The 23,933-nt window shown below is 46.7% G+C and overlaps 1 protein-coding gene across 2 annotated transcripts in view; it reads left to right on the top strand.

Moving 5' to 3' along the window:
• LOC140411621 (pancreatic secretory granule membrane major glycoprotein GP2) overlaps positions 1 to 21,574 on the top strand; it is an 82,026-nt gene extending 60,452 nt beyond the window's left edge. For both annotated transcript variants that reach the window (XM_072500677.1, XM_072500676.1), the window contains one exon: positions 20,016 to 21,574. In XM_072500677.1, the coding sequence (XP_072356778.1) occupies positions 20,016 to 20,188 (173 nt within the window). In that variant the 3' untranslated portion in view covers positions 20,189 to 21,574. The remainder of the gene's footprint in view (positions 1 to 20,015) is intronic.
• The last annotated feature ends 2,359 nt before the right edge of the window (positions 21,575 to 23,933 follow it).

Genomic DNA, 23,933 nt, shown 5'->3' with positions numbered 1-23,933 from the left:
TCGGAACTACTCAGAACTAATGTGATTCACCTTGAACTGAAAGTACATTCAACGTCAATTCCTCATGAGAATGGTATGCTGTGTCTTCATTGTTGTTACTGTTCTTTTCTTCCACATTGTGAATTTTCTCATTTGAACTTATTTATTTCTTCCTTTAATTGTGAACTCTGATTTTCCTTGAGTGTTCTTCATTGGTAAACTCGATTATCCCAGAAAACTTTCGCTGTGTGGCCAGTTCTGTCATAGTTTTTGCACTCTACTTAATAGAAGATCTCAGTGCAATGGCAAGCAGACAGGAGCAGAGACAATGGATATCCCTACCTCGTACCCCTACTCAGTGGGGAGTAGTAAGAATTCAAAGCATTCGTACGAACACTAGCAGTGGGGATCCTATACAATAAACAAATCCAGGATATAAACTTTAGTCCAAATCCAAACCTCCCAAGAATCTCAAAGAGATACTCCCACTCCACCCTATCAAATGCCTTTTCATTGTCCAGGGAAGCAATCACCTCCGGTTCGGGCACCAAGGAGGGGGAGAGGACAACATTTAACAGACCACATATATTGACCGACAATTGCCGACCCTTGATGAAGCAAATTTGGTCTTCCGAGATCATCTCTGGGAGACAGTACTTGAGCAAATAACTTAGTGTCTGCATTTAAAAGTGATCTCGGCTCATATGACCCACACTCTATTGGGTCCTTGTCTTTCTTAAGGATCAAGCAATTAGAGGCCTGAAAAAGTGGAAAGGGCAATCAACCCCAGGATAAGGAGTGGTTAAACATATCTAAAATTAGAGGTACCAATTGCTTTGCAAACTTCTTATAAAACTCAATGGGGAAGCCATCAGTCTGCACCAATCCAATGCATTTCATAATTTCCTCTGGGCCCAACGGGGATTCTAACTCTTCCTTCATCTCCCACTCCACAGCTGGGATGGATAATCCATCCAAAAGATCAGTCATGACCAAACTCTCCGCAGGAGGCTTCGATCTATAGAGATCCTGATAAAATTTTCAAAAGCCACATTGACCTGAGTTGGGGCGGAAACCAGGCTGCCACTCGAGTCCGGTATCTGTACAATCTCCCAGGAAACCGCCTGCCATCTCAGCTAGTGAGCTAAGAGGCGACTGGCATTCTTCCCATGTTCATAAAATACATAGAATGTCGCAGCTGGCCCACCGCTCTTTCCGTTGATAATGATTCAAATTGAGTCTAAAGTTTTTCTCTACTAGCGAACAACTCCGGGGTTGGGGCAAGTGTGTACTGGCGGTCCTCAAGAATGGATCCACCAGCCTCGGCTGCCCTGCCCTCGCTGTATTTGCCATGTGCACTTTGTAGGAAATTATCTCTCCCCTGATGACCACCTTAAGGGCTTTCCAGAGAGTAGGAGTTGAGATGGACTCACTTTTATTAAATTTAAGTGCGTTCATAAAATCTCTTGTATGCTAATAATGCCGTATTCAGTCTCCAAGGCGGTCGCTGAGAGGGACCTGATTCTAGCGCCAATTCAGCAAATTGTGGGGCATGGTCCGAAATCACGATTGCTGAGTAATCCGCCACCTCCACAAAAGGGAGGAGAGACCTATATATCACAAAAAAGTCAATACGCGAGTATACCTGGTGCAGATGGGAGAACATTTTTTTAAATTTTTTTAAATCATCCGGGGCAAAAAGTGTATGGATCTGCCCCACCTCTCCCCCCCCCCCCCCCACCTGTTACATGAAAAATAACAAAGCTCCAGCCACCCCTGATGGTGTCAGAGATTTGGGCCTGGACCGATCCAGGCTAGGATTCAGAACACAGTTTAATCATCACCCGAAATAAGCTGATGCAAATCCAAATCGGGGATAGAGGCCAGCAGCTTATTAATGAAATCCCAGTTTGGAGCATAATATTAAACAGAACCAAGGTGTCTGCCAAAGATCCCAAGACAATAGTATGACCCCATTGGGTCAGCCAAGATCTTAGTGACAGAAAACTGAACCCTGTTATTGATTAATATTGCCGAACCCCAGGCCCTATCATCATAGCCCAAATGAAAAACTTATCCCACCCACCCCTTCCGCAACCTTGTCGGGTCTCTGACCCGCAAATTAGTCTCTCACAGAAACACAACGTTGGCATTTCAACTCTCAAGGTGAGCAAATACCCTCAACCTTTTCACTGGACCATTCAACTCCCTGACATTCCAGGTGAGCAAACAAAGTGGGGGTATCCCACCCCACCCCTCGGTCTGGAGTCAGCCATTTCCATCAAGAGGAATTATCCAACCAAGCAGACCCAAGATGGCCACCAAACCCACTAACAAGATTAGACAAAGAAACATTTTCAGTCACCGTCACCAAACTTCCCCTGCCCCCACCCCCTTGTCCTCATCCTCAGACACTACCACACCCAAATACGCATACAGGAAACAGCAAGGCGAACATAAAGAACAAAAACCTACTTCTTAAAAAAAACCTAACCCCAAACAGAACAAAAACACTAAGCTCATTATTTAAAACAGAACTACCATAATGAGCTGCAGTCAACCCCTCAACACCCCTCCTGTTAGCTAACTCTTCGGCTCCTACCCAGAGTGAACAAAAATGCTTACAGAAAAAAAAACAGGCAAAGTATAAAGAACCCTTAAAACACAGTACTCTAACAGGGAGCTATATATTTTACAACAGTTAGAATAAAAAAACACATAAAACTAAACCCGAGACCTAAGCCCAACTTGTAAAACATTCAACCCCAACAAGAACAGAAAAATGCAAACATGAACAAGGAACCCCAACAATTCCACATATTAACATGCCCATCCCCAATATCTGAAATGCTCAATCGCCCTGCACCCAGCCCATACTTCTTTACAAAGGAATCCACCTCCCCGGCGCATTAAAAGAAGTATTTTCCCGCAAAAGTCACGCCGAGGACGACCCCAAACCGGACTCCGTTTTTGTACAGGGCGACCTTCACTTTGTTGAACTCAGCATGCTTCTTCACCAGCTTCGCTCCCACATCCTGGTAAAACCTGATGGTGTGCCCTTGCCATTTGTACTCGTGGTGCTCTCTCTCGTCCATTTCAGGACCCGCTCCTTTTCTTTGAAGCTGTGAAATGTCACGATTATTGCTCGCGTGTCCAGTGGGTTCAATCCAACTTGGGAGGGAATGTGAGTCCACCCTCTCCCACCATCTTGCCAAATATCTCCGCAAAATATTCTGTGGGAGTTGGGCCTTCCATCCCCTCTGACATCTCCACAATTCGGATGTTTTGCCTCCTAGAATGATTCTCAAAATCATTTATTTCGGCCTTCAGTGATTTATTGACATCGGCCATCAGAGACATCTCCAGAGAGGCAATCTGGAAAAGGCCAGAAGTTCAGTACCCTAGTGAGATCCACCTCATGCACATCTTCCCCCTACTTATATACAGTACAAAATTTAAAACCGCAGCATCGTATTTCTACTTAATCCTAATAAAGTTAAAGAGGTACATGGTTTATTTTTAGCAGCGATTGTTACATGAGTTCAATTTTGTTGAATTCCAAAGAATGGTGTCGGACTGTATATATCGGGGAGCGGGAGGCTTTTGCTCGCCATTTACGGAGTCGGCGTGTCTGAATGATTCTGCAGATTATTGCAATTACTAGAAAAACCTCTACTATGTATGAAAGGGTGTTCCATTTGGCAATGTTTTCGCACCAGGTGGGGGTTTCGATGTCTGTCTTTATGTGTGGTGTAGTGTCCGGGCTGGTGGTGGTCTGTTGGGTGGTAGTGTTCGGGGCTGGCGTGGGGTTTGTTACAAAGGTCCGTTGCGCGCACAGTTGCACAAGTCCAGCGATAATCCAAACGCATGTCAGCAGTCCTTGCTTCATCCTGTGTTTTCTGTGTAATCCTGGGGATGTAAGCATACTATCTGTTATTAGCTTTGGTTAATATCTCGTTTTATTAGTCTTTCTCTCCTTACTCCAATTACCCATTATGATTGTCACCATGTGTGACTCCCTCATTTTTTTTTCGAAATACCATTTAGGAGAGACAAGAAATGCAAAAATGTGCTTAAAGTACAGAGACTCTCGCAGCTTGTGGTCGATGCGGGAAGTGGTAGGACAATTTCTTTGAATAGTCTTTTCTTTACTTGCAACCAGTGGTGGTTGAGGCTTATCTTAACCAGCCGAGTTTCAGGGCGGCCGGTTTTATAGAGTTTCGTCCCAGGGCTCAGAGATAGTTCGCGTGTAGCAGTGTGTATAGCAGCAGTGATCAGCAACCAATTGTGTCATATGTGTAAAAAGCATGAGGGGAGCGTTCAGGGGGTCGCGGGAGGTAAAGGAAAGACGGGGTGAGCGTACGGAACGTGGTAAAATACATTCTTTATACCACAACCAAAGGGAGAGTAGAGAAGGTGAAACTAAGGCCTGTCAAAGGCAACGGAGAGTGTAGAGAACCATTCCAGAGCGTATGAAGTGACAGGAATATGAGGTGCATGTGGACCGCTGTGGGATGGGTGGAATCCCCGGGTAGGGCGGGGGTTAGTGCCGTTACTCCCGACCTGGGTGGGCAGTAAGAGTTTGTAGTCGTATGGAAACTTGTCATAAAGACTGGGAGAACAGTGATCTGTTTCTCAACAAACATGTGCCTTTAACTGTCATTGGATATCGTACAGTTGAATCAGAAGAGTAATTTTGTGTCGGGTGACATGAATTAAAACCATGTAGCAGAAAAAAGAAGAAGGAAAAAGGCGGGCAGGCTCCATCAGAACTTTGGACACCTTAACACTTAGGCGATGTCTCTTTCTCATCATCTGGACACCTCAGGATTCTGTACCAAACAGTGTTGTAAAAGCATTACTGAAACGAGAGTCAGTACCTGAATCATCACCATCTCTCGGTTGCCAGACTCGTGTCTGACGTTTCTGTGCCTTGGCCGTGTCGGCCATCGGATGGTCCGAATCATCGTGCCTTACTAGTCTGCAAGAGTTGTCGCGGTGCCAAAGAGGGGCTTGTTTGTCGTGAGGCGTAGGGGCTGTGGGAGTGGAGGGGAAGTTACTGTGGTCGGGCGGTGGATGTGACGGTGGCTGGGGGAGGGCATATAGGGGGTCAAAGATATCTAAGTCATGGTTCCGGGAGTTGGGGTGACTGGTGGCAGAGAGATCGCGCCAGTGTTCAGGGATAGTAATCAAATCCGGGTGGCTCTCGCAGTCGTCGGAGTCCAGTTCAAGGTAAAAGTCTGTACCTGTGGGCGGAGACAAGTTCTGGTCTGTGGGCGTGGATGAGGGATAAATGCCGGCATGGCTGGGGGAGGGTTGGCGGAGGGGTCGGACTAGGTTGTCGATGGGCGGGGCCTAATCGTTTCCTATTGCCAGAGAGATGTGGTGGGAGTGACTACATTGTGATCCATAGACTTTGAGTTGGTTGATGCAGAACCAACCAGTTTTACCGTTGGGGAAAGTTATCTTGTACACGGAGAAGCTCACTTTGTCTGAAATGGAGTAGGGTCCTGCAAATTTGGGGGAGAGGAAAGAACTGGGGTTGTAAAGTGAAACCATTACTTGCTGACCGACTGTCTACTCTACGGGGTGGACGGTTTTGTCAAAGCAGCCTTTACTCTGCTTCTTTCTAGCGCCTAATCGGCCAGCTGCAGCAAGTTGTGCTGCTTTAATGTTATCTGTAACCTGTTGGACTGCTTTTTCATGGGTGAGGGTGGTTACTGTATGGCTTGCCAGATCGAGGCCTAATAAATATTCAGTACCCTTCATGGGCCGTCCGGTCATGAGAGTGTGGGGGGTGAAACCTGTGGAACTGGAAACAGTGTTCCAAATAAACATGAGAGCAAATGGATGGACTGTGTCCCACGTGGTATTGTTCTGTTGCACCATCTTCCTAATGGTCACTTTTAAAGTTAGATTCATTCTCTCGACAATGCCACTGGATTGGGGGGTGATAGGCTATATGGAATTTCTGCCTGATCCCAAAAATAGTTGAAATATTTTGCATGACTCTGCCGGTGAAGTGGGAACCTTGGTCTGACTCAATGCTGCGGGGGAGACCCCAGCGTGTGAATATCTGTTGGGTCAAAATCTTAGCGGTGGCCTTTGCTGTGTTTGTCCGTGAGGGAAATGCTTCTACACATTTAGTAAAGGTGTCGATTACAACCAGCACGTACTTGAAACCGTTTCTGCAAGGGGGAAGGGGGCCAATGTAATCGATTTGCAAATTTGTCCAAGGGCCATTCACAGGTCGGGTGTGACGTAATTGTCCTTTCTTTGAGTAACGTTCAGCATTGTTCTGAGCACAGATAAGGCAATTCCCCACATAACTGGTTACATTGCTTTTTAAATCGGTCCACCAACACAAAGGTCTTAAATGGGCAATCGTATTGTCTATCCCCTGATGTCCATGTCCGTCAGGAAATTGGTAAATGAGCTGGTTTCTGTCCTGGGTGGGGACCACATAAATTCCGTTTTTTAAAACTATGTCGTCCTGTACAGTCAGTGCGTCCTTCCATTAATCATAGGGGGCTGGGAAGTTGCCGTCTAAAACCTGTTTGAGGGTGTCGTCTACTTTTTGAGCTTGGGATAGATCCTCAATATTGGTCTGGGAAACCTGGACTGCGTGTATCGGTTCGCTTTCGGGTGGCTGCCAGAAATGACCATGGCGTGATCCTGCTTTGGCTAAGGCGTCTGCCTTTACATTACCGGGTGGGGACGAGCGATGATGGCTTCTTACTTTAACAATACCATATGTGCGATCTGAGGCTGTCTTGAGAATGTGCTTTAACAACGGGGCATAGGGTAGGGGTTTTCCATCGGTTGAAACAAAACCTCGAGATTCCCACAGGGACAGGAATTCTGTTAAGCTGTTGCACACATACTCGCTGTCCGAGTGTATGTCTGCGGGGGTTGGAAAAGAGTCGGGGTGCTGAATTATTTAGGCTATGGCTGCGAGTTCTGCTACTTGTGAACCTAGGAGGCCGGGCAATTTTAAAGAGATCTCTTCTAGTGGGCGTTCCTGCGAGTCTTCCACGTAAATTCCACAACCAGTAATTCTAACTCAATTTTCGATTGTGGAAGAACCGTCTGTGGTTTGGGAATCCTGTGTCTTACTGCCTGCTCATGGGTGTAGTGACTTTGGGATAAAAGGGTCCTGTGTGGTGTTGGGTGCTATGATCTGGCATTCATGTGTGGTCCCTGCATTTTGGAGATTATCGGCCAGAAATGTGTGGCTTTTGGTGCGTTTTATCGTAATGTCCCTGCCTTGTAATAGTAGTATCCAGCAAGCTGCTCTGATTTGGCTGACTGAACCGTCCTCTAATCTACCGTCTAGTAACAGTTGCGTGGGGGTGTGCTCGGTCAAGATTGTGACTGGGTTGAGGCCTGTGCTGTACGAAAAGTACTGTACTGCCCAAAAGACTGCAAGCAAGTGCCGTTCGCAGGCTGAGAATCCTTGCTCTACGGGGTCTAATACTCTTGAGGCAAAGGCTATGGGTCCTAAGTGATCGTGTTGTTCTTGCAGGAGTACTGCTGATAGGGTTCAGTCGGTGGTTGCTACTTCGATGGCATAGGGCAAGTCTGGTCTGGAACTTGTAAAGCGGGGGCTGTGCCTAGGGTGTGTTTTAAATCATCAATGGCTTCTGTGTGCTGCGAAAGCCATTTCCATGGGGCGTTCTTTTTAAGGAGCTCTGAGAGTGGGGCTGCTTTGGTGGCAAAACCATCTATATAATTTCTATATCCTACCAAACCTAGGAATGATTGGACTGCAGTGACATTTTGGGGCAGGGGCAATTTAACGATGGACTTGATCCGTTTTTGCTCAATTTCTCTCTCACCGTGGGTGATGATGGTGCCTAAATAAAGAACATTTTCCTTTAAAATCTGGGCCTTTTTGGGGTTTACCTTGCACCCGAATGATTGCAGTAGGCCTAGTAATTCAGATAAGTGCACTACGTGTTCCTCTTTTGTGTCCGTTTGCAAGAGCAGATCGTCTACATATTGTATGAGGCGTTCAGGTCGGGAAAATTTAGAAAGTCTGTTGGCCAATTATCGGAGGAAAATGGAGGTGGAGTTATGGAATTCTTGTGGGAGGCATGTCCACGTGTACTGCTGACCTTGAAACGTAAATGCAAATTTATACTGGCAGGCCCTGTCTAACGGGATGTACCAAAAGCCATTGTTGATGTCCAGCACTGTGAAATACTTTGCCTGTCCTCCCTGTTTGAGCATGGTCGCGGGACTCTTGGCAACAGTGGGGGCTGCTAAAGGGGTTACCTTAAGTTCTCGATAGTCGATCGTTAGTCGCCATGTACCATCAGGCTTTTTTACGGGCCAAATTGGGGCATTATTTGTGGAGGCTATGGGTCAAATAACTCCTTGGCCTAACAAACTGTTAATAACCTTAGAAATCTCACTCTTGGCTTGCTGTGGGAAACTGTATTGCTTTTGTGGCTTTGGATCGGGACCTGAAATTTTCACTGTACCTGGGATCTTCCCACAGTCGTGTTTGTGTTGTGCGAACGAAGCTTTGTGTTTCATGAGGATCTCTCTAATCGTCTGGTCTGCACTAATTGTTTGCGGGTTAAACCAATAGTCCCCTACTGAGAAAATCCTGTTTTCATAATCCCCTACTGTGAGCGTAGCGGGACCCCCAGCTGTTTTAGCCATTCGCCATACACATTTGTTTACTGGGTAAAACAAAAGGATATGGGAGCTCATAAAATCAATGCCTAAAATGTGCTCTGCGGTTTGGGGTAAGCCAACTAAAACGACAGGGTGTTTGGTGCTAATGAAATTAAATGAAAATCGCTTATTGTCACAAGTAGGCTTCAATGAAGTTACTGTGAAAAGCCCCTAGTTGCCACATTCCGTCGCTTGTTCGGGGAGGCTGGTACGGGAATTGAACTGTGCTGCTGGCCTGCCTTGGTCTACTTTAAAAGCCAGCTATTTAGCCCAGTGTGCTAATGTTCCCTATCTGAATGGGTACGGGAGCTGTGATATATCCTTGTTGCATGTGGCCTGTGAATCCACTCAGGGTGATGCCGTTTGTCCTGTTGAAACATGGTGGAGGAGTTTAAAGTGGTGCGGGTTCCACCTGTGTCCCAAAGAAAATCGACTGTATGTCCCCGGACTGTGCCTGTAACTACTGGTCTGCTTGATTAGTCCCAGCGTGTGTCACAGACCCAAGTTGGGGAGTCCGAACACCGTCAATCTGTGGAGTTAAACGCTAAGTCGTCTGAACGGACGCTGACATTATGCATGGGCCTAACATTGTTCCTAGGTGGGGTTTTGGTTGTTGGTATCGTTGATGGTTCGGGGGGTTTTGTCGGCAGTCGCGGGCGTAATGTCCTATGTGGACACAATTATAACAACCTTGTGGTGCCTATGCTCTGGCATGCTGTCTCTCGTGTCTACCCTCGTTTATCCATGCTGGGTCATGGCTAGCCCTAACTGGGTGCATGTTTGCTTCTATATTGTCCTGATCTGTCTGTCGGTGTAGGGTTTGTTCCCATGCTCTAGAACAGTGTTCTTCAAACCCGGGGGCACGACCCGCGGGTGGGTGGCGGGCAGGTGTCGGGAGGGTCGCGGAGCCGTCCTTTGGGGTGCTCCCGATCGCGCAAATCCCCGCGCAGCAGCCGACTTTTAATAATGCCGACTGCAAGCGGCCTTTAAAATGGCCGGAAACATGTAAAAGAATTTGGCCGCATCGCACGATCATCGGCGCGCATGTGCAAAACTATGTGCATGCGTGCTGATGATTGGGCGCGCATGCGCAGTGCGGCCGCTATTTTTTTAAACGGTTGCAGCTTTTTGTTTTACAAGTTTGGGTTTTTAAAATTCATTTTATTCATTTAGCTTTTTAAAAAAGTTCAGGGAGGGGGATTTTATTCATTTAATTTTTTTTTCATTTATTTTATTCATTTAATTATTTTTTTTTTTTTACAAGTGCGGGGGGGCTTTATTTAATAAAATTTTACGGAAAAAAATGCAAAGCTTTGAACAGATGGAGACTCCATACTTTCCGACACCAGATGGCTTCACCTTCATCCAACAGGTTCCATTGGAGGAGCGTGTACGAGGGCCAAAGGGACCCAAAACCATTTCCGCCATTTTTATCAGCAGCAAATAAGGTAAGAAAAAATGGTGGGTCGCTCAGGACGGCCGGCGTGGGTCGCGAAGGTCGGCCGGCGTGGGTCGCGAATGTCGGCCGGCGTGGGTCACGAAGGTTGGCCGGGTAGGGTCGCGAAGGTCGGCCGGGTTGGGTCCCGAAGGTTGACTGGTTGGTAAAAATGGGTACCCGGAAAAAAAGTTTGAAGAACAGTGTAGCCATCTGGGATGGCCACTTCCCGATTACAAAATGGACACTTTGCAAAGATTGCAAGAAAAATGGACAATACTGAGAAAACAAGCAGGTTCATGGTTTGTCTGCATATTGGAGCCGCAGCTCCCAGACAAGACCAAAACTGCAAAATTATTAGCATACTAATGGCCCATCTCCGGGAACAAAAGAGTAACATTTGAGTAACCGATACTAAGGCAGACACCCCAGCGCCGGAGGAGACCAGAACAAAGCAGGCCAACGGCCACCTCGGACCCTCCCCTTAGAATCATAGAATCATAGAAGTTTACAGCATGGAAACAGGCCCTTTGGCCCAACCAGTCCATGCTGCCCAGTTTTTACCATTAAGCTAGTCCCAGTTGCCTGCACTTGGCCCATAACCCTCTATACCCATCTTACCCATGTAACTATCTAAATGCTTTTTAAAAGACACAATTGTACCCGCCTCTATTACTACCTCTGGCAGCACATTCCAGACACTCACTACCCTCTGAGTGAAGAAATTGCCCCTCTGGGCCCTTCTGAATCTCTCCCCTCTCACCTTAAACCTATGGCCTCTAGTTTTAGACTCCCCTACCTTTGGGAAAAGATGTTGACTATCTACCTTATCTATGCCCCTCATTATTTTATAGACCTCTATAAGATCACCCCTAAGCCTCCTACGCTCCAGGGAAAAAAGTCCCAGTCTATCCAGCCCCTCCTTATAACTCGAACCATCAAGTCCCGGTAACATCCTAGTAAATCTTTTCTGCACTCTTTCTAGTTTAATAATATCCTTTCTATAATAGGGTGACCAGAACTGCACACAGTATTCCAAGTGTGGCCGTACCAATGTCTTGTACAACTTCAACAAGACGTCCCAACTCCTGTATTCAATGTTCTGACCAATGAAACCAAGCATGCCGAATGCCTTCTTCACCACCCTGTCCACCTGCCACTCCACCTTCAAGGAGCTATGAACCTGTACTCCTAGATCTCTTTGTTCTATAACTCTCCCCAACGCCATACCATTAACTGAGTAGGTCCTGGCCTGATTCGATCTGCCAAAATGCATCACCTCACATTTATCTAAATTAAACTCCATCTGCCATTCGTCGGCCCACTGGCCTAATTGATCAAGATCCCGTTGCAATCCTAGATAACCTTCTTCACTATCCACTGTGCCACCAATCTTGGTGTCATCTGCAAACTTACTAACCATGCCTCCTAAATTCTCATCCAAATCATTAATATAAATCACAAATAACAGTGGACCCAGCACCGATCCCTGAGGCACATCACTGGTCACAGGCCTCCAGTTTGAAAAACAACCCTCTACAAACACCCTCTGTCTTCTGTCGTCCAGCCAATTTTGAATCCAATTGGCAACCTCACCCTGGATCCCGTGAGCTTTAACCTTCTGCAACAACCTACCATGCGGTACCTTGTCAAAGGCTTTGCTAAAGTCCATGTAGACAACGTCTACTGCACTGCCCTCATCTACCTTCTTGGTCACCCCCTCAAAAAAACTCAATCAAATTTGTGAGACATGATTTTCCACGCACAAAGCCATGCTGACTGCCCCGAATCAGTCCTTGCCTCTCTAAATGCTTGTAGATCCTGTCTCTCAGACTACCTTCTAGCAACTTACCTACTACAGACGTTAGGCTCACCGGTCTGTAGTTCCCAGGCTTTTCCCTGCTGCCCTTCTTAAACAAGGGCACAACATTCGCCACTCTCCAATCTTCAGGCACCTCACCTGTGGCTGCCGATGATTCAAATATCTCTGTTAGGGGACCCGCAATTTCCTCCCTAGCCTCCCACAACATCCTGGGATACATTTCATCAGGTCCCGGGGATTTATCTACCTTGATGCGCTTTAAGACTTCCAGCACCTCCTCCTCTGTAATATGCACACTTCTCAAGACATCACTATTTATTTCCCTTAGTTTCCTAACATCCATGCCTTTCTCCACCGTGAATACCGATGAGAAATATTCATTCAGGATCTCACCCAACTCTTGTAGCTCTGCACATAGATGTCCTTGTTGATCCTTAAGAGGCCCTACTCTGTCCCTAGTTACTCTTTTTCCCTTTATGTATCTGTAGAAGCTCTTTGGATTCTCCTTTGCATTATTTGCCAAAGCAATTTCATGTCCCCTTTTTGCCCTCCTGATTTCCCTCTTAACTCTATTTCGACAATCTCTATACTCTTCAAGGGATCCACTTGATCCCAGTTGTTTATGTATGTCATATGCCGCCTCCTTCTTTTTGACCAGAGTCTCAATATCTCGAGTCATCCAGGGTTCCCTATTTCTACCAGCCTTGCCCTTCACTCTAAAGGGAATGTGCTTACCCTGAACCCTGGTTAACACATTTTTAAAAGCCTCCCATTTACCAGCCGTCCCTTTGCCTGCCAATAGTCACCCCCAATCTACCTCTGAAAGTTCCTGTCTGATACCATCAAAATTGGCCTTGCCCCAATTAAGAATTTTAACTCTTGGGCCAGACCTATCATTCTCCATAGCTATCTTAAAACTAACGGAGTTATGGTCACTTGTCCCAAAGTGATCCCTCACTAACACTTCTGTCACTTGCCCTTCCTTATTTCCCAAGACGAGGTCAAGTTTTGCCCCCTCTCTAGTCGGTCCATCCACATACTGAATGAGAAATTCCTCCTGAATACACTCAACAAATGTCCCTCCATCCAAGCCCCTAATGCTATGGCTGTCCCAGTCAATGTTGGGAAAGTTAAAGTCCCCTACTATTACCACCCTATTTTTCTTGCAGCTATCTGTAATCTCCTTACATATTTGCTCCTCAATTTCCTGCTGACTATTTGGGAGCCTGTAGTACAGTCCTATCAAGGTGATCTCTCCCTTCTTATTTTTCAGTTCCACCCATATAAACTCAGTGGGCGAACCCTCGGATATATCCCCTCTAAGTACTGCCGTGATGTTCTCCCTAATCAAAAACGCCACTCCCCCTCCACTCTTACCTCCTGTTCTATCCTTTCTATAGCATCTGTACCCCGGAACATTGAGCTGCCAGTCCTGCCCCTCCCTTAGCCATGTTTCAGTCATAGCTATAATATCCCAGTCCCATGTGCCCATCCATGCCCTGAGTTCATCCGCTTTGCCCGTCAGGCCCCTTGCATTGAAATAAATGCAGTTTAATGTAGACTTTCCGTGCTCTCTGCCCTGCTTTCTCTGGTCATGCTTTACACACTCTCCCTTCCTGCCTTTTGTTTCCGTCCCCACTGACTTCCTACATCGGTTCCCATCCCCCTGCCACATTAGTTTAAACCCTCCCCAACTGCACTAGCAAACACACCCCCGAGAACATTGGTTCCGGTCCCACCCAGATTTGTCCGATTTGTACAGGTCCCACCTCCCCCAGAACCGGTCCCAATGTCCCAGGAATTTGAAACCCTCCCTCTTGCACCATCTCTCAAGCCACGTATTCATCCTAGCTATCCTGTCATTCCTACTCTGACTATCACGTGGCACTGGTAGCAATCCTGAGATTACTACCTTTGAGGTCCTACTTTTTAGTTTAACTCCTAACTCCCTAAATTCAGCTTGTAGGACCTCATCCCGTTTTTGACCTATATCGTTGGTGCCTATATGCACCACGACAGCTGGCTGTTCACCCTCCCCCTCCAGAATGCCCTGCAGCCGCTCCGAGACATCCTTGACCCTTGCACCAGGGAGGCAACATACCAACCTGGATTCTCGTTTGCGTCCGCTGAAACGCCTGTCTATTCCCCTTACAATTGAATCCCCTATCACTATAGCTCTGCCACTCTTTTTCCCGCCCTTCTGTGCAGCAGAGCCAGCCACGGTGCCATGAACCTGGCTGCTGCCACCTTCCCCTGGTGAGCCATCTCCCCCAACAGTTTCCAAAACGGTAAATCTGTTTTGGAGGGAGATGACCGCAGGGGATCCCTGCACTGCCTTCCTACTCTTCCTCTGTCTGTTGGTCACCCATTCCCTATCTGCCTCAGTAATTTTAATCTGCGGTGTGACCAACTCACTGAATGTGCTATCCACAACTTCCTCAGCATCGCGGATGCTCCAAAGTGAATCCATCCGCAGCTCCAGAGCCGTCAAGCGGTCTAACAGGAGCTGCAGTTGGACACACTTCTTGCAGATGAAGGAGTCAGGGACACCAGAAGGGTCCCTGACTTGCCACATCTCACAAGAGGAGTATGACATGGGTCTGAGCTCTCCTGCCATGACTTAAACCTGAAGTTAAATTTGAACTACACTACACAGCTAAGAGAAAGTCAAAGAGAGAAAAATCACTTACCAGTCACAAGCCAATCACTTACCTGTTGGCTGTGATGTAATTGCTCCCGAGACTCCCTCACAGGTCTGCTTCTCTGCACCTCCTTAAGATGAGCACCAAATTCCCTTAACTAGTTAATTAATTTACTTAATTAATTGGATTTTTTTTTTTTTTTTTTGGAAACTCAACCCCAATCACCAAACTCCAAAAAAACAAACACAGCCCTCACTCACCTCTTACCCGAACTCAGCCTTACCCAAACTCAGATACACTCTGTTTGCTTCCAGCACTTCATTTCTAAAGGCACTTCAGCCACACCTTTTGTATCCTTCCTGATTTACAGTCAGCCAATAGGCCTGCTCCCGGCACTGAACTCCCGAAACTAACGGCTGACCTGCAAGGTAAGGAACTTTTTAAACAGCACTTGCCTCTCCCAGCAGCACTTGCTCCCTGTGGCCGCTCCCGGAACTGAACTCCCGAAACTAGCGGCAGACCTGCAAGGAAAGGAAGTTTTTAAACAGTACTTACCTCACCCAGGCCGCGAACGTTTAAACTGTCCGCTCTGCATCGCAGCTCCCGCACTTTTTAAATCTCCTGCGCTGTTTTCAATGTCCCGGCTCTCTCTCTCTCCCGCTCCCAGCTGACCTGCAAGGTAAGGAGGTTGTTTCTTGGTCCCTTTATTGGAGGGAATCTCTCTCGCTTAGGCTGTACATAACATTTTGTTGCCGCACCTCCTCAAAGAAGCTGTGCAGGTCTACGGTGGGCTGGAATGCACTAATTTTCGTGCAAGCTTCTCTTAATTGGGTTATGGATAGTGGGGGTCGTGGAAACGATATCAGGCTCCTCCTGATCCGATGACCTGTGTTGTGTGGTAACCGGATTCATGGGGGTCGAATTGTGAGTGGGGTTGTGTGCTGCCTGTGCAGTCGGTGCTGCGGGTGCTTTTATTTTTGAGGCATGGGGGGCTCGATTTTGATTTCCCGTGTCCTCTACGTATTTTTGGGTGCTTTCGTTTAACTCTTGCCAATCGGGAGCATCTTCCTCATCTAAATCCTGCCCGAAAGTGTACCTGAAGCCATTCTGTACTGAGAGTAGCGACTGTAACTTTTCTATCTTCTGTCAGCATTTGGCATGGTCAACGGTACTCTGCCTCTGTTCCTTAGTGGAGCTGTGGAGCGCTCTCAAAGCTGCTTTTAAATCTGCGCATTTGCTAGTTAGCTGGGCGACCTATTGTTCTGTTTCCTCTCTTGCCAGGACTGCCCGCTGTGTATCTTGATAGGCTTTATCGTACTGGGTCTGGAAGCTACTAAGGTGAACTAGACCAGATTGATGTGCACGTTTCTGTTTCCCTCGTTCTTTTCTTCCTTCTCAATTAACTGCCTACGGAGCGTGTTCACAACCTCCTCTGTGCCTCGCAACTGTGCCAAACAGGACACTATTGCCATCGGCTTTCTGACTTTCCCTACATTTTTCTTGTGGATCTCGCTTAGTTTCTCCCACCAAGTCTGTCCTATCTTTCCTGGACCTGACTCATCATTAGCGCAAAAATGCGACCAAAGGTACCATCCTTTCCCCTTTAAGTATTTCCTTAACTCTTCATCACATATGGGGCATTGCTTTGCTCTGTTGGTCACTGCAACCTCGGGTTCCTGTGGATTCATCAATCTTTCCATTGCTTTAGTGGCCATTACTTCTCTTATATCTGTCACTACTTTTAATTTGGGACAGGGGAATAAGGCGGCGATTTGAACAGCGGGTATGGTTTAAGCTATTTTCTGGCTCACAATCCCTCGCTAGATGTACACAATTCTAACGAGTTTACCTTACTCTTCCTGTTAGGTATGCATGCGGGTTAGTACACACTTCCGAAATTCAATTATTTGGTCGATATGGGACTTGCACTTATGGTTCTTTCTCTTTCTCGCAATTGGATTCAAAGTTTGTGGGTTATCTCGGAGTGACAAAGTCACTTCTAATCGAGTCCCGTCATAGGTCTCCAATAATGTTGCTCTGTTTCGGTCCCAACAGCGTCACCAATACTGTGGGTATTTCTTTTTATCTTGGTGAACCACAAGCCTTCCCTTATATCGATCAAATGACCACACAACCAGTTAGTTAGTTCAAAAAATGGTTTATTTATATACACAAGAGTTATCTCAACATGCAAACACAATATCTGCTACGAGTTAAACTACACCTATCAGCTACAATAACCTATACTTAACTTCAGGGCGACCGGCACTGTGCAAATGGTTAAGGCCTTTATCTGGATTTCACTTGGCTGGTTCGAAGAAAGTGGCTCTGTCTCTGCTGGGCTCATCCATCAGGTAGCGATCGTTGGTCTTGAACTTGGCTGGCTTTTCCTGCTACAATTGGGTTGGCACAGGCCGGATCCAAAAGTGATAGATCAAATGGCTGTGTCCTCTTTTATCCCTCTGGGATTTCTCGCTCTTTGGGGCGGTCCTTAACCTTGAACCCAATAGTTCGACAGGGCTCTGATCACTCTCTTCAATTTCGTCCAATAAAGGGGCAGGTGCCTTGGTAGCTGGGTGGGTCCTTAGTGGTCATTGATCTTGGCAGTTGTGCTTTCTGAGTAAGGGGAGTGGCACCGATCAGTCTGTGGCTGTATTGGTTGCTTGATTGGAGTTCTATTGTCCTGGGAAAATGGGCCATTAAAATGTAAATGAGCGGGGGTTTCGGTCAGGTCTGGTTACCTGTGTTTTAGATACACATAGGCTGTGTATCTGTCTGAGTCCTGGGTTGGCCATAATTCCCATGGTCCTTTGCAGGTGGCCATCTTAGATGGCTACACCTATCCTAACCATGTCTCACAGTCACCTCCGCAAATGTTGGGCGGGATACTCTGTTGGCTGACGCCAGAATTGGGAAACGTGATTAGGCGGAGAATCGGTTGCGGTGCCGAAATCGCAGCGGGCGCCGATTGCACGCCAAATCGCAATTCTCTGTTGCCTCAACAGAGGTGTCAATGCATTCCAGAATGCACATACGGTAACCGTTTTCGGCATATCATTAATGGGCCCGACCCGGTATTCTCTGAGGCCTCCGCGATTCTCCGCCTCCAATGGGTCGAATTCCCGACGGCGAGGTTAACTTGTGCTTTTAAAAATCGTGAAACAAGTGTTGTGGCTGCTGAGGGGGAGAGAATGCGGTACAGAATGTGTCTAACATCGCCATAGTTTGCTGACAGTTATGCCGCTGGCCGGGGGGGCTTCTGCCAGGGCTGGGGGTAGTAGCGGGGGGTAGCCAGGAGGTGGGCTGTGGGGTCGGACTGGATGGGTATGGAACACCATTGCCGCAGCTGGCAAGGCAGCCGTGCACTGTGCACGGCGCAGACTACCCACTGTGAACATAGGGCCACAGGTCGTATGGGTGCCAACCCCCTAGGGGCCCTCTGGCCCCAGCCGACCCATCAGCCGTATGGGCCTGCTGCAGCACAACCAGTGCCATCTTGTTGGCTGGGATGGTGTGTATTGGTGGAGAGTGAAGTGTGTATGTGCGGCTGCAGCTTGTCAGCCTCCTGAGTGTCAATCGTGAATCCAGCATCATTTCTCATTGGAATTGATTGTGTTCCACCTGGCACTGGTGCTAGCCCCTTAACAGTCGCTGAATCGGTCCAGTTTTGCTGTCGTGGAAGTCCATGAATCCTGCCCCGGCGTCAACACAGTCTCAAGAACGGAGAATTCAGCTGGTTGTCATTACAGAAGTCATGACGGGCACTTGCACCTCTGTACTTCCTCTCCTTGCAGAAGATGGTACACAATGCGGATGAGATGCAGAGACCAGGTAGAGGTGGGAGGTGGAGGGTAAGAGTGGCCATCTGGTGACAGGCACCTTGTTGGCCATTGGCAATATCTGCCCATCTGGTCCACTGGGCAGGACCTCTTGTACCAGGCGACTGCAGGTGTCAGGAGCAACCTGCCATGAGAGCCTGAGTCTCCTCAAGCACGAATGCTCACACATGATAATAATAATTGCTTATTGTCGCAAGTAGGCTTCAATGAAGTTACTGTGAAAAGCCCCCCGTCACCACATTCCGGCGCCTGTTCGGGGAGGCTTGTACAGGAATTGAACCCGCGCTGCTGGCCTAGTTCTGCATGACAAGTCAGCTGTTTAGCCCATGTGCTAAACCAGCCCCTAACTGAAAGAGCAGATTCGCTTTACGTTGGGGATCTTGCTTCCTTCCAGTCAGATCTATGTCCATCTCTCTGTCCTGTAGAGGGGCATGTGGCTGAGGGGGAGACAGCTGGTGCTGCTGCTAGTGTTGCTCCTGTTGCTGCTGGCATTGGCGTCCCTTATACACTTGCCCTTCATCAGAGACATCAGGGACCTCCTCTAGCTGTGTACTTGTCTTGGTGACCCTGGTGAGTTGCTGACAAGCTGGGAAGCAGGCACCTTGTTCATTCTGAATTGAGTGTTAAGACAATACTTTGTTGCCTTTAAATTACCTTAATTACAAAATGGACAGATCCAAGGGAGTTCCCCGCTTGCCTTCGATCCCATCCTGATGAAACTCAGGGCACGATGATGATTTGGTGTTTATTTCAGGGGAATTTAGTTCCGGTCCGCACCCAATCCAGCCTCCTCTTGCCAGTAAAAACTCCATCCAATGTGTCTTTAATCCGTCTAACAGGCTAACTGAAACTACGCCGTTACCCACTGGGCAGTGATCACATCACACAATGAATTAAAATATATCGTAGGTGTAGACAATGTGATCTCCTGCATTGATTTTGATCGCCTGAGAGGGTTGGAAAAGAATTTTCCAGAGTATTTAGCATTCCCCTTATTGGTCCTGGGTTTTGGCACCTCCTCCAAGGCCCCCCTACATCAAAGGTTTTTAAAACTTCATTTATGGGATGTTGGCATCACTGGCTGGAGGCTGACCAGCTGCTACCGCACATACACAGCCTTGAACTGAGTAGCCTGCTAGACAATTTCAGAGTCAACCACATTGTGGATCTGGAATCACATGGTGGCCAGACTAGATGAGGAGGGTAGATTTTCTTTTCTAAATGACATTAGTGAACCAGATGGGTTTTTACAACAATCAACATTGTTTTATGGTCATCATTCGACTTTTAATTCCAGATTTTTATTTAATGCACATTTCACCAACTGCCATGGTAGGATTCGAACCCTTGTCCCCCTGGGTCTCTGGATTACTAGTTCAATGACAAAGCCACTATACCATCACCTCCCCAACAGTGGATGGCGATGGCCGGTGTGAGGTGGGGGTGGCCATTGTAGGGAATAAATGTGGGGTAAGGTAAGGGTACATTAGGAAGAGCCTGGTCATGACGCTGTCACTGGGGAGGGGGCAGGTTTGATGGGTTTAGCTAGTCTAGTTGATCTACCATTTTGATTTTTACACATTTGTTAATCTAAATACCTTCCTTTATTGCAGGCTCAGTAAATCTCCCTCCTGTTGAAACATTCGTCTTGATTGGACTGTTGCTGGTCCTACTGATCATATCGGCACTCCTGTGCAAACTCTGGTTGTGGATGAAAAGATCAAAAATGACAGCTCGGCCACAATTAACTCTGGCAAATTTCTCTTGTTCTGAACTGGCATCTTGAAAGTTATCCCTTACAACTGTCAGCATAAAAAGATTCTACAATTAGGAAGAGTAGAAGATGATCCAGCCCATTACCAGTTGTCTGCCAACTGCCTCTTCCCTCCTTGGGCCCAGTGTTGTCATAGTCACAATTGATCATATAGTATTAATTTGTCCTCAACATCCCAATTCATCATCATCTCCCTCATTATTCTATTCAGTATCAAAGAACAAAGAACAATACAGCACAGGAACAGGCCCTTCGGCCCTCCAAGCCGGCACCAACCATGGTACCTGCCTAAAACCATATGCACTTACGGACTCCATATCTTTCCATTCCCACCCTATTCATATATTTGTCTAGATGCCCCTTAAATGCCGCTATGGCACCTGCTCCCACCACCTCCCCAAGCAGTGCGTTCCATATATTTACCACCCTCTGTGTAAAAAAAACAAAACTTGCCTTGCACATCTGTTCTAAACTTTTTCCCACGCCCTTTAAACCATTGTCCCCTAGTACTTAACTCTCCTACCCTAGGAAAGAGCATCTGACTATCCACTCTGCCCATGCCACCCATAATCTTATAGACCTCTATCAGGTCGCCTCTCAACCTCCGTCGTTCCAGTGAGAACAGACCGAGTTTATCTAACCTCTCCTCACATCTATTGTCCTCCATACCAGTCAACATCCTAGTAAACCACTTCTGTACCCTCTCCAAAGCATCCACATCCTTCTGGTAGTGTGATGACCAGAATTGTACACAATATTCCAAATGAGGCCTAAATAAGGCCCTGAACAGCTGCAACATGACTTGCCAATTTTTATATTCAATTCCCCGACCGATGAAGGCCAGCATGCCGTATGTCTTCTTGACCACCTTATCCACATACATTGCCACTTTCAGTGATCCGTGGACATGCACACCCAGATCTCTCTACCTGTCAATACTCACAAGAGTATTATCAAACATCCTTCTATTTATTCCCATCTCACTTCATTGTACATTTCTGTTCACACTAAGTGCTGTATGTTTTATTTCTTTTTTTCTAAGGTGTACCCAAAATTTATCTTGAGTATTTGTTTTATTGTAAGCAGGTTGTTGTAGAACGCTGCCACACTATTGCTCTGCCCAGTTCCTGCCCGATAATTGCCCAGTTTCTGATAATGGCCCAGTTTCTGAACAGGTAGGACATCCCAGTGCTGCTACCCTGCTGTTGAGGCCAATCTCTCCCACATTTCCTCTCCCATGGTGTCTAAGAATTGAATGTTTCTTGGATATTTCTAGGAGGGATATTGGGAAGCACACGCTCATTACGACAATTAGGTGGAATGGGATGATATCTAAAAGTCTTTGGAGTAAAAGGTACACGGAAAGTTTATTGGTATTAAAAAAAAACTTTCTAATTACTCCCAAAGCTCTGGTTTCATTTTATTTGCATGTGCATATGTGTTTAAAGAACCAAAATTAAACAAAACCTGAACCGGTAGTAACAGAAATTGTTAAAACGGCATAAGTGAGAATTGTCAACATGTTCCGCCTCCAGACTTCAATTTAAGGTTCCCTGGCAAAATTTGGTTCCAACTCCATCTACAAGTATGCTGATGATACGACCAGAGTGGGCCAAATCTAGAATAACGACGTGTCAGAATACAGGATGGAGATTGAGAACCTAGTGGAGTGGTGCATTGACAACAATCTATCCCTCAATGCCAGCAAAACTAAAGAGCTGATCATTGACTTCAGGAAGCAAAGTGCTGTACACACCCCTGTCAGCATCAACGGGGCCCAGGTGGAGATGGTTAGCAGTTTCAAATTCTTAGGGGTACACATCTCCAAAAATCTGTCCTGGTCCACCCACGTCGACGCCACCACCAAGAAAGCACAACAGCACCTAAACTTCCTCAGGAAACTAAGGAAATTCGGCATGTCCACATTACCTCTTACCAACTTTTACAGATGCACCATAGAAAGCATCCTATCTGGCTGCATCACAGCCTGGTATGGCAACTGCTTGGCAAAAGACTGCAAGAAACTTCAGAGAGACGTGAACACCGCCCAGTCCATCACACAAACCTGCCTCCCATCCATTGACTCCATCTACAACCTCCCACTGCCTGGGGAAAGTGGGCTGCATAATCAAAGACCCCTCCCACTCGGCTTACTCACTCTGCCAACTTCTTCCATCGGGCAGGAGATACAGAAGTCTGAGAACACGCACGAACAGACTCAAAAACAGCTTCTTCCCCGCTGTTACCAGACTCCTAAATGACCCTCTTATGGACTGACTTCATTAACACTACACCCTGTATGCTTCACCCGATGTCGGTGTTATGTAGTTACATCGTGTACCTTGTGTTGCCCTATTATGTATTTTCTTGTATTTTCTTTTCTTTTCAACTACTTAATGATCTGTTGAGCTGCTCACAAAAAAATACTTTTCACTGTACCTCGGTACACGTGACAATAAACAAAATCCAAATCCATTGAGGACCGAGTCAAACGAAGCACGTGTTCCAACTTTCCCCCTCTCCTCTGCCCATTGCTCATTTGCCTCCCCCTGCACCTCCAACCACCATCACTTCCACACTGTGGCTCAATGATAGTACTCTCATCACAGAGTCAGAAGGTTGTGGGTCAAATCCCACAAAACACAAGGATAAAACTGCTGGTAAGTGCAGTACTGAGTGAGCGTAGAACTCTTGGAAGTGCTGTCTGTTGGATGAGATGTTAAACGCGGCTCCATCTGCCTTCTCGGGTGGAAATAAAAGATCCACAGCAATGCTTTGAGCAAGGGAGGTGGTCTCCTGGTTAATATATATTTTTTAATAGGTTTATTAAAAAAATTTAATATAAAAAAAAACACCCGAAAGAATCAAACAGAAATACACAATAGGAAAAAGAGACAAAAAATCAAAAGCACATATTAACTTTAATATAAACACAAAACTAAACCCCCTAACAGCTGACGGTGACTTGATCCTGAAAGAAGTTAATGAATAGCTGCCATCTTAGATAGAACCTTCCACCAACCCTCTAATGGTGAACTTGACCTCCTCCAAATGTAGAAAAGACATGAGGTCACCCAACCACGTTAAGGCACTAGGCGAAGCAGGAGACATCCATCCATGCAGAATTCACCTCTGGATTATCAATGAGACTGAGGCGAGGACATCCATCTTCACCCCCATCTGAAGCACCGGCGAGTCCGACAACCCAAATATGGCCACCTGTGGTCATGGCTCCAAATCTATACCGAGTATCTGTGACATGGTATTAAATAAAGAGGCCCAGCGCTTATCAACTTGGGACAGGTCCAAAATAATAATTGCTGAGTACTCAGCCAACACCACTGAAGAGAGGGGAGACCTAGTTACCACAAAAAAATCAATCCGAGAATATACCTGATGAACATGCGAGAAAAATGAACATTTTTTATCACCTGTAAGAAGCACCAAGGATCTAACCCCCCACCTGCTCCATGAAAGACAACAAAGCCCTGGCCACCCCTGATGGAACCAGATATTTGATTTGGAATGAACCAGTCTAGAGTCCAGGACACAGCTTTGGTCACCATCCAAAATGAGCTGATGCGAGTCTAAATCGGGGAGGGAGTCCAGCAGATTATTAATAACGTTTGTACCATCCCAGTTCTGGGCGTAGACATTAACTATAACCACCAGGGTAACCTCCCACCCCAGAGAGCCAAAGACAATAACATGTCTGCCATTGGGGTTAGCCAAAACCTTGGAGGCAGAAAACGAAACC

This window comes from Scyliorhinus torazame, chromosome 4, assembly GCF_047496885.1.
Source record: "Scyliorhinus torazame isolate Kashiwa2021f chromosome 4, sScyTor2.1, whole genome shotgun sequence".
NCBI classification, from domain to species: Eukaryota; Metazoa; Chordata; class Chondrichthyes; order Carcharhiniformes; family Scyliorhinidae; genus Scyliorhinus; species Scyliorhinus torazame.
This window is presented reverse-complemented; position numbering and strand designations above follow the sequence as displayed.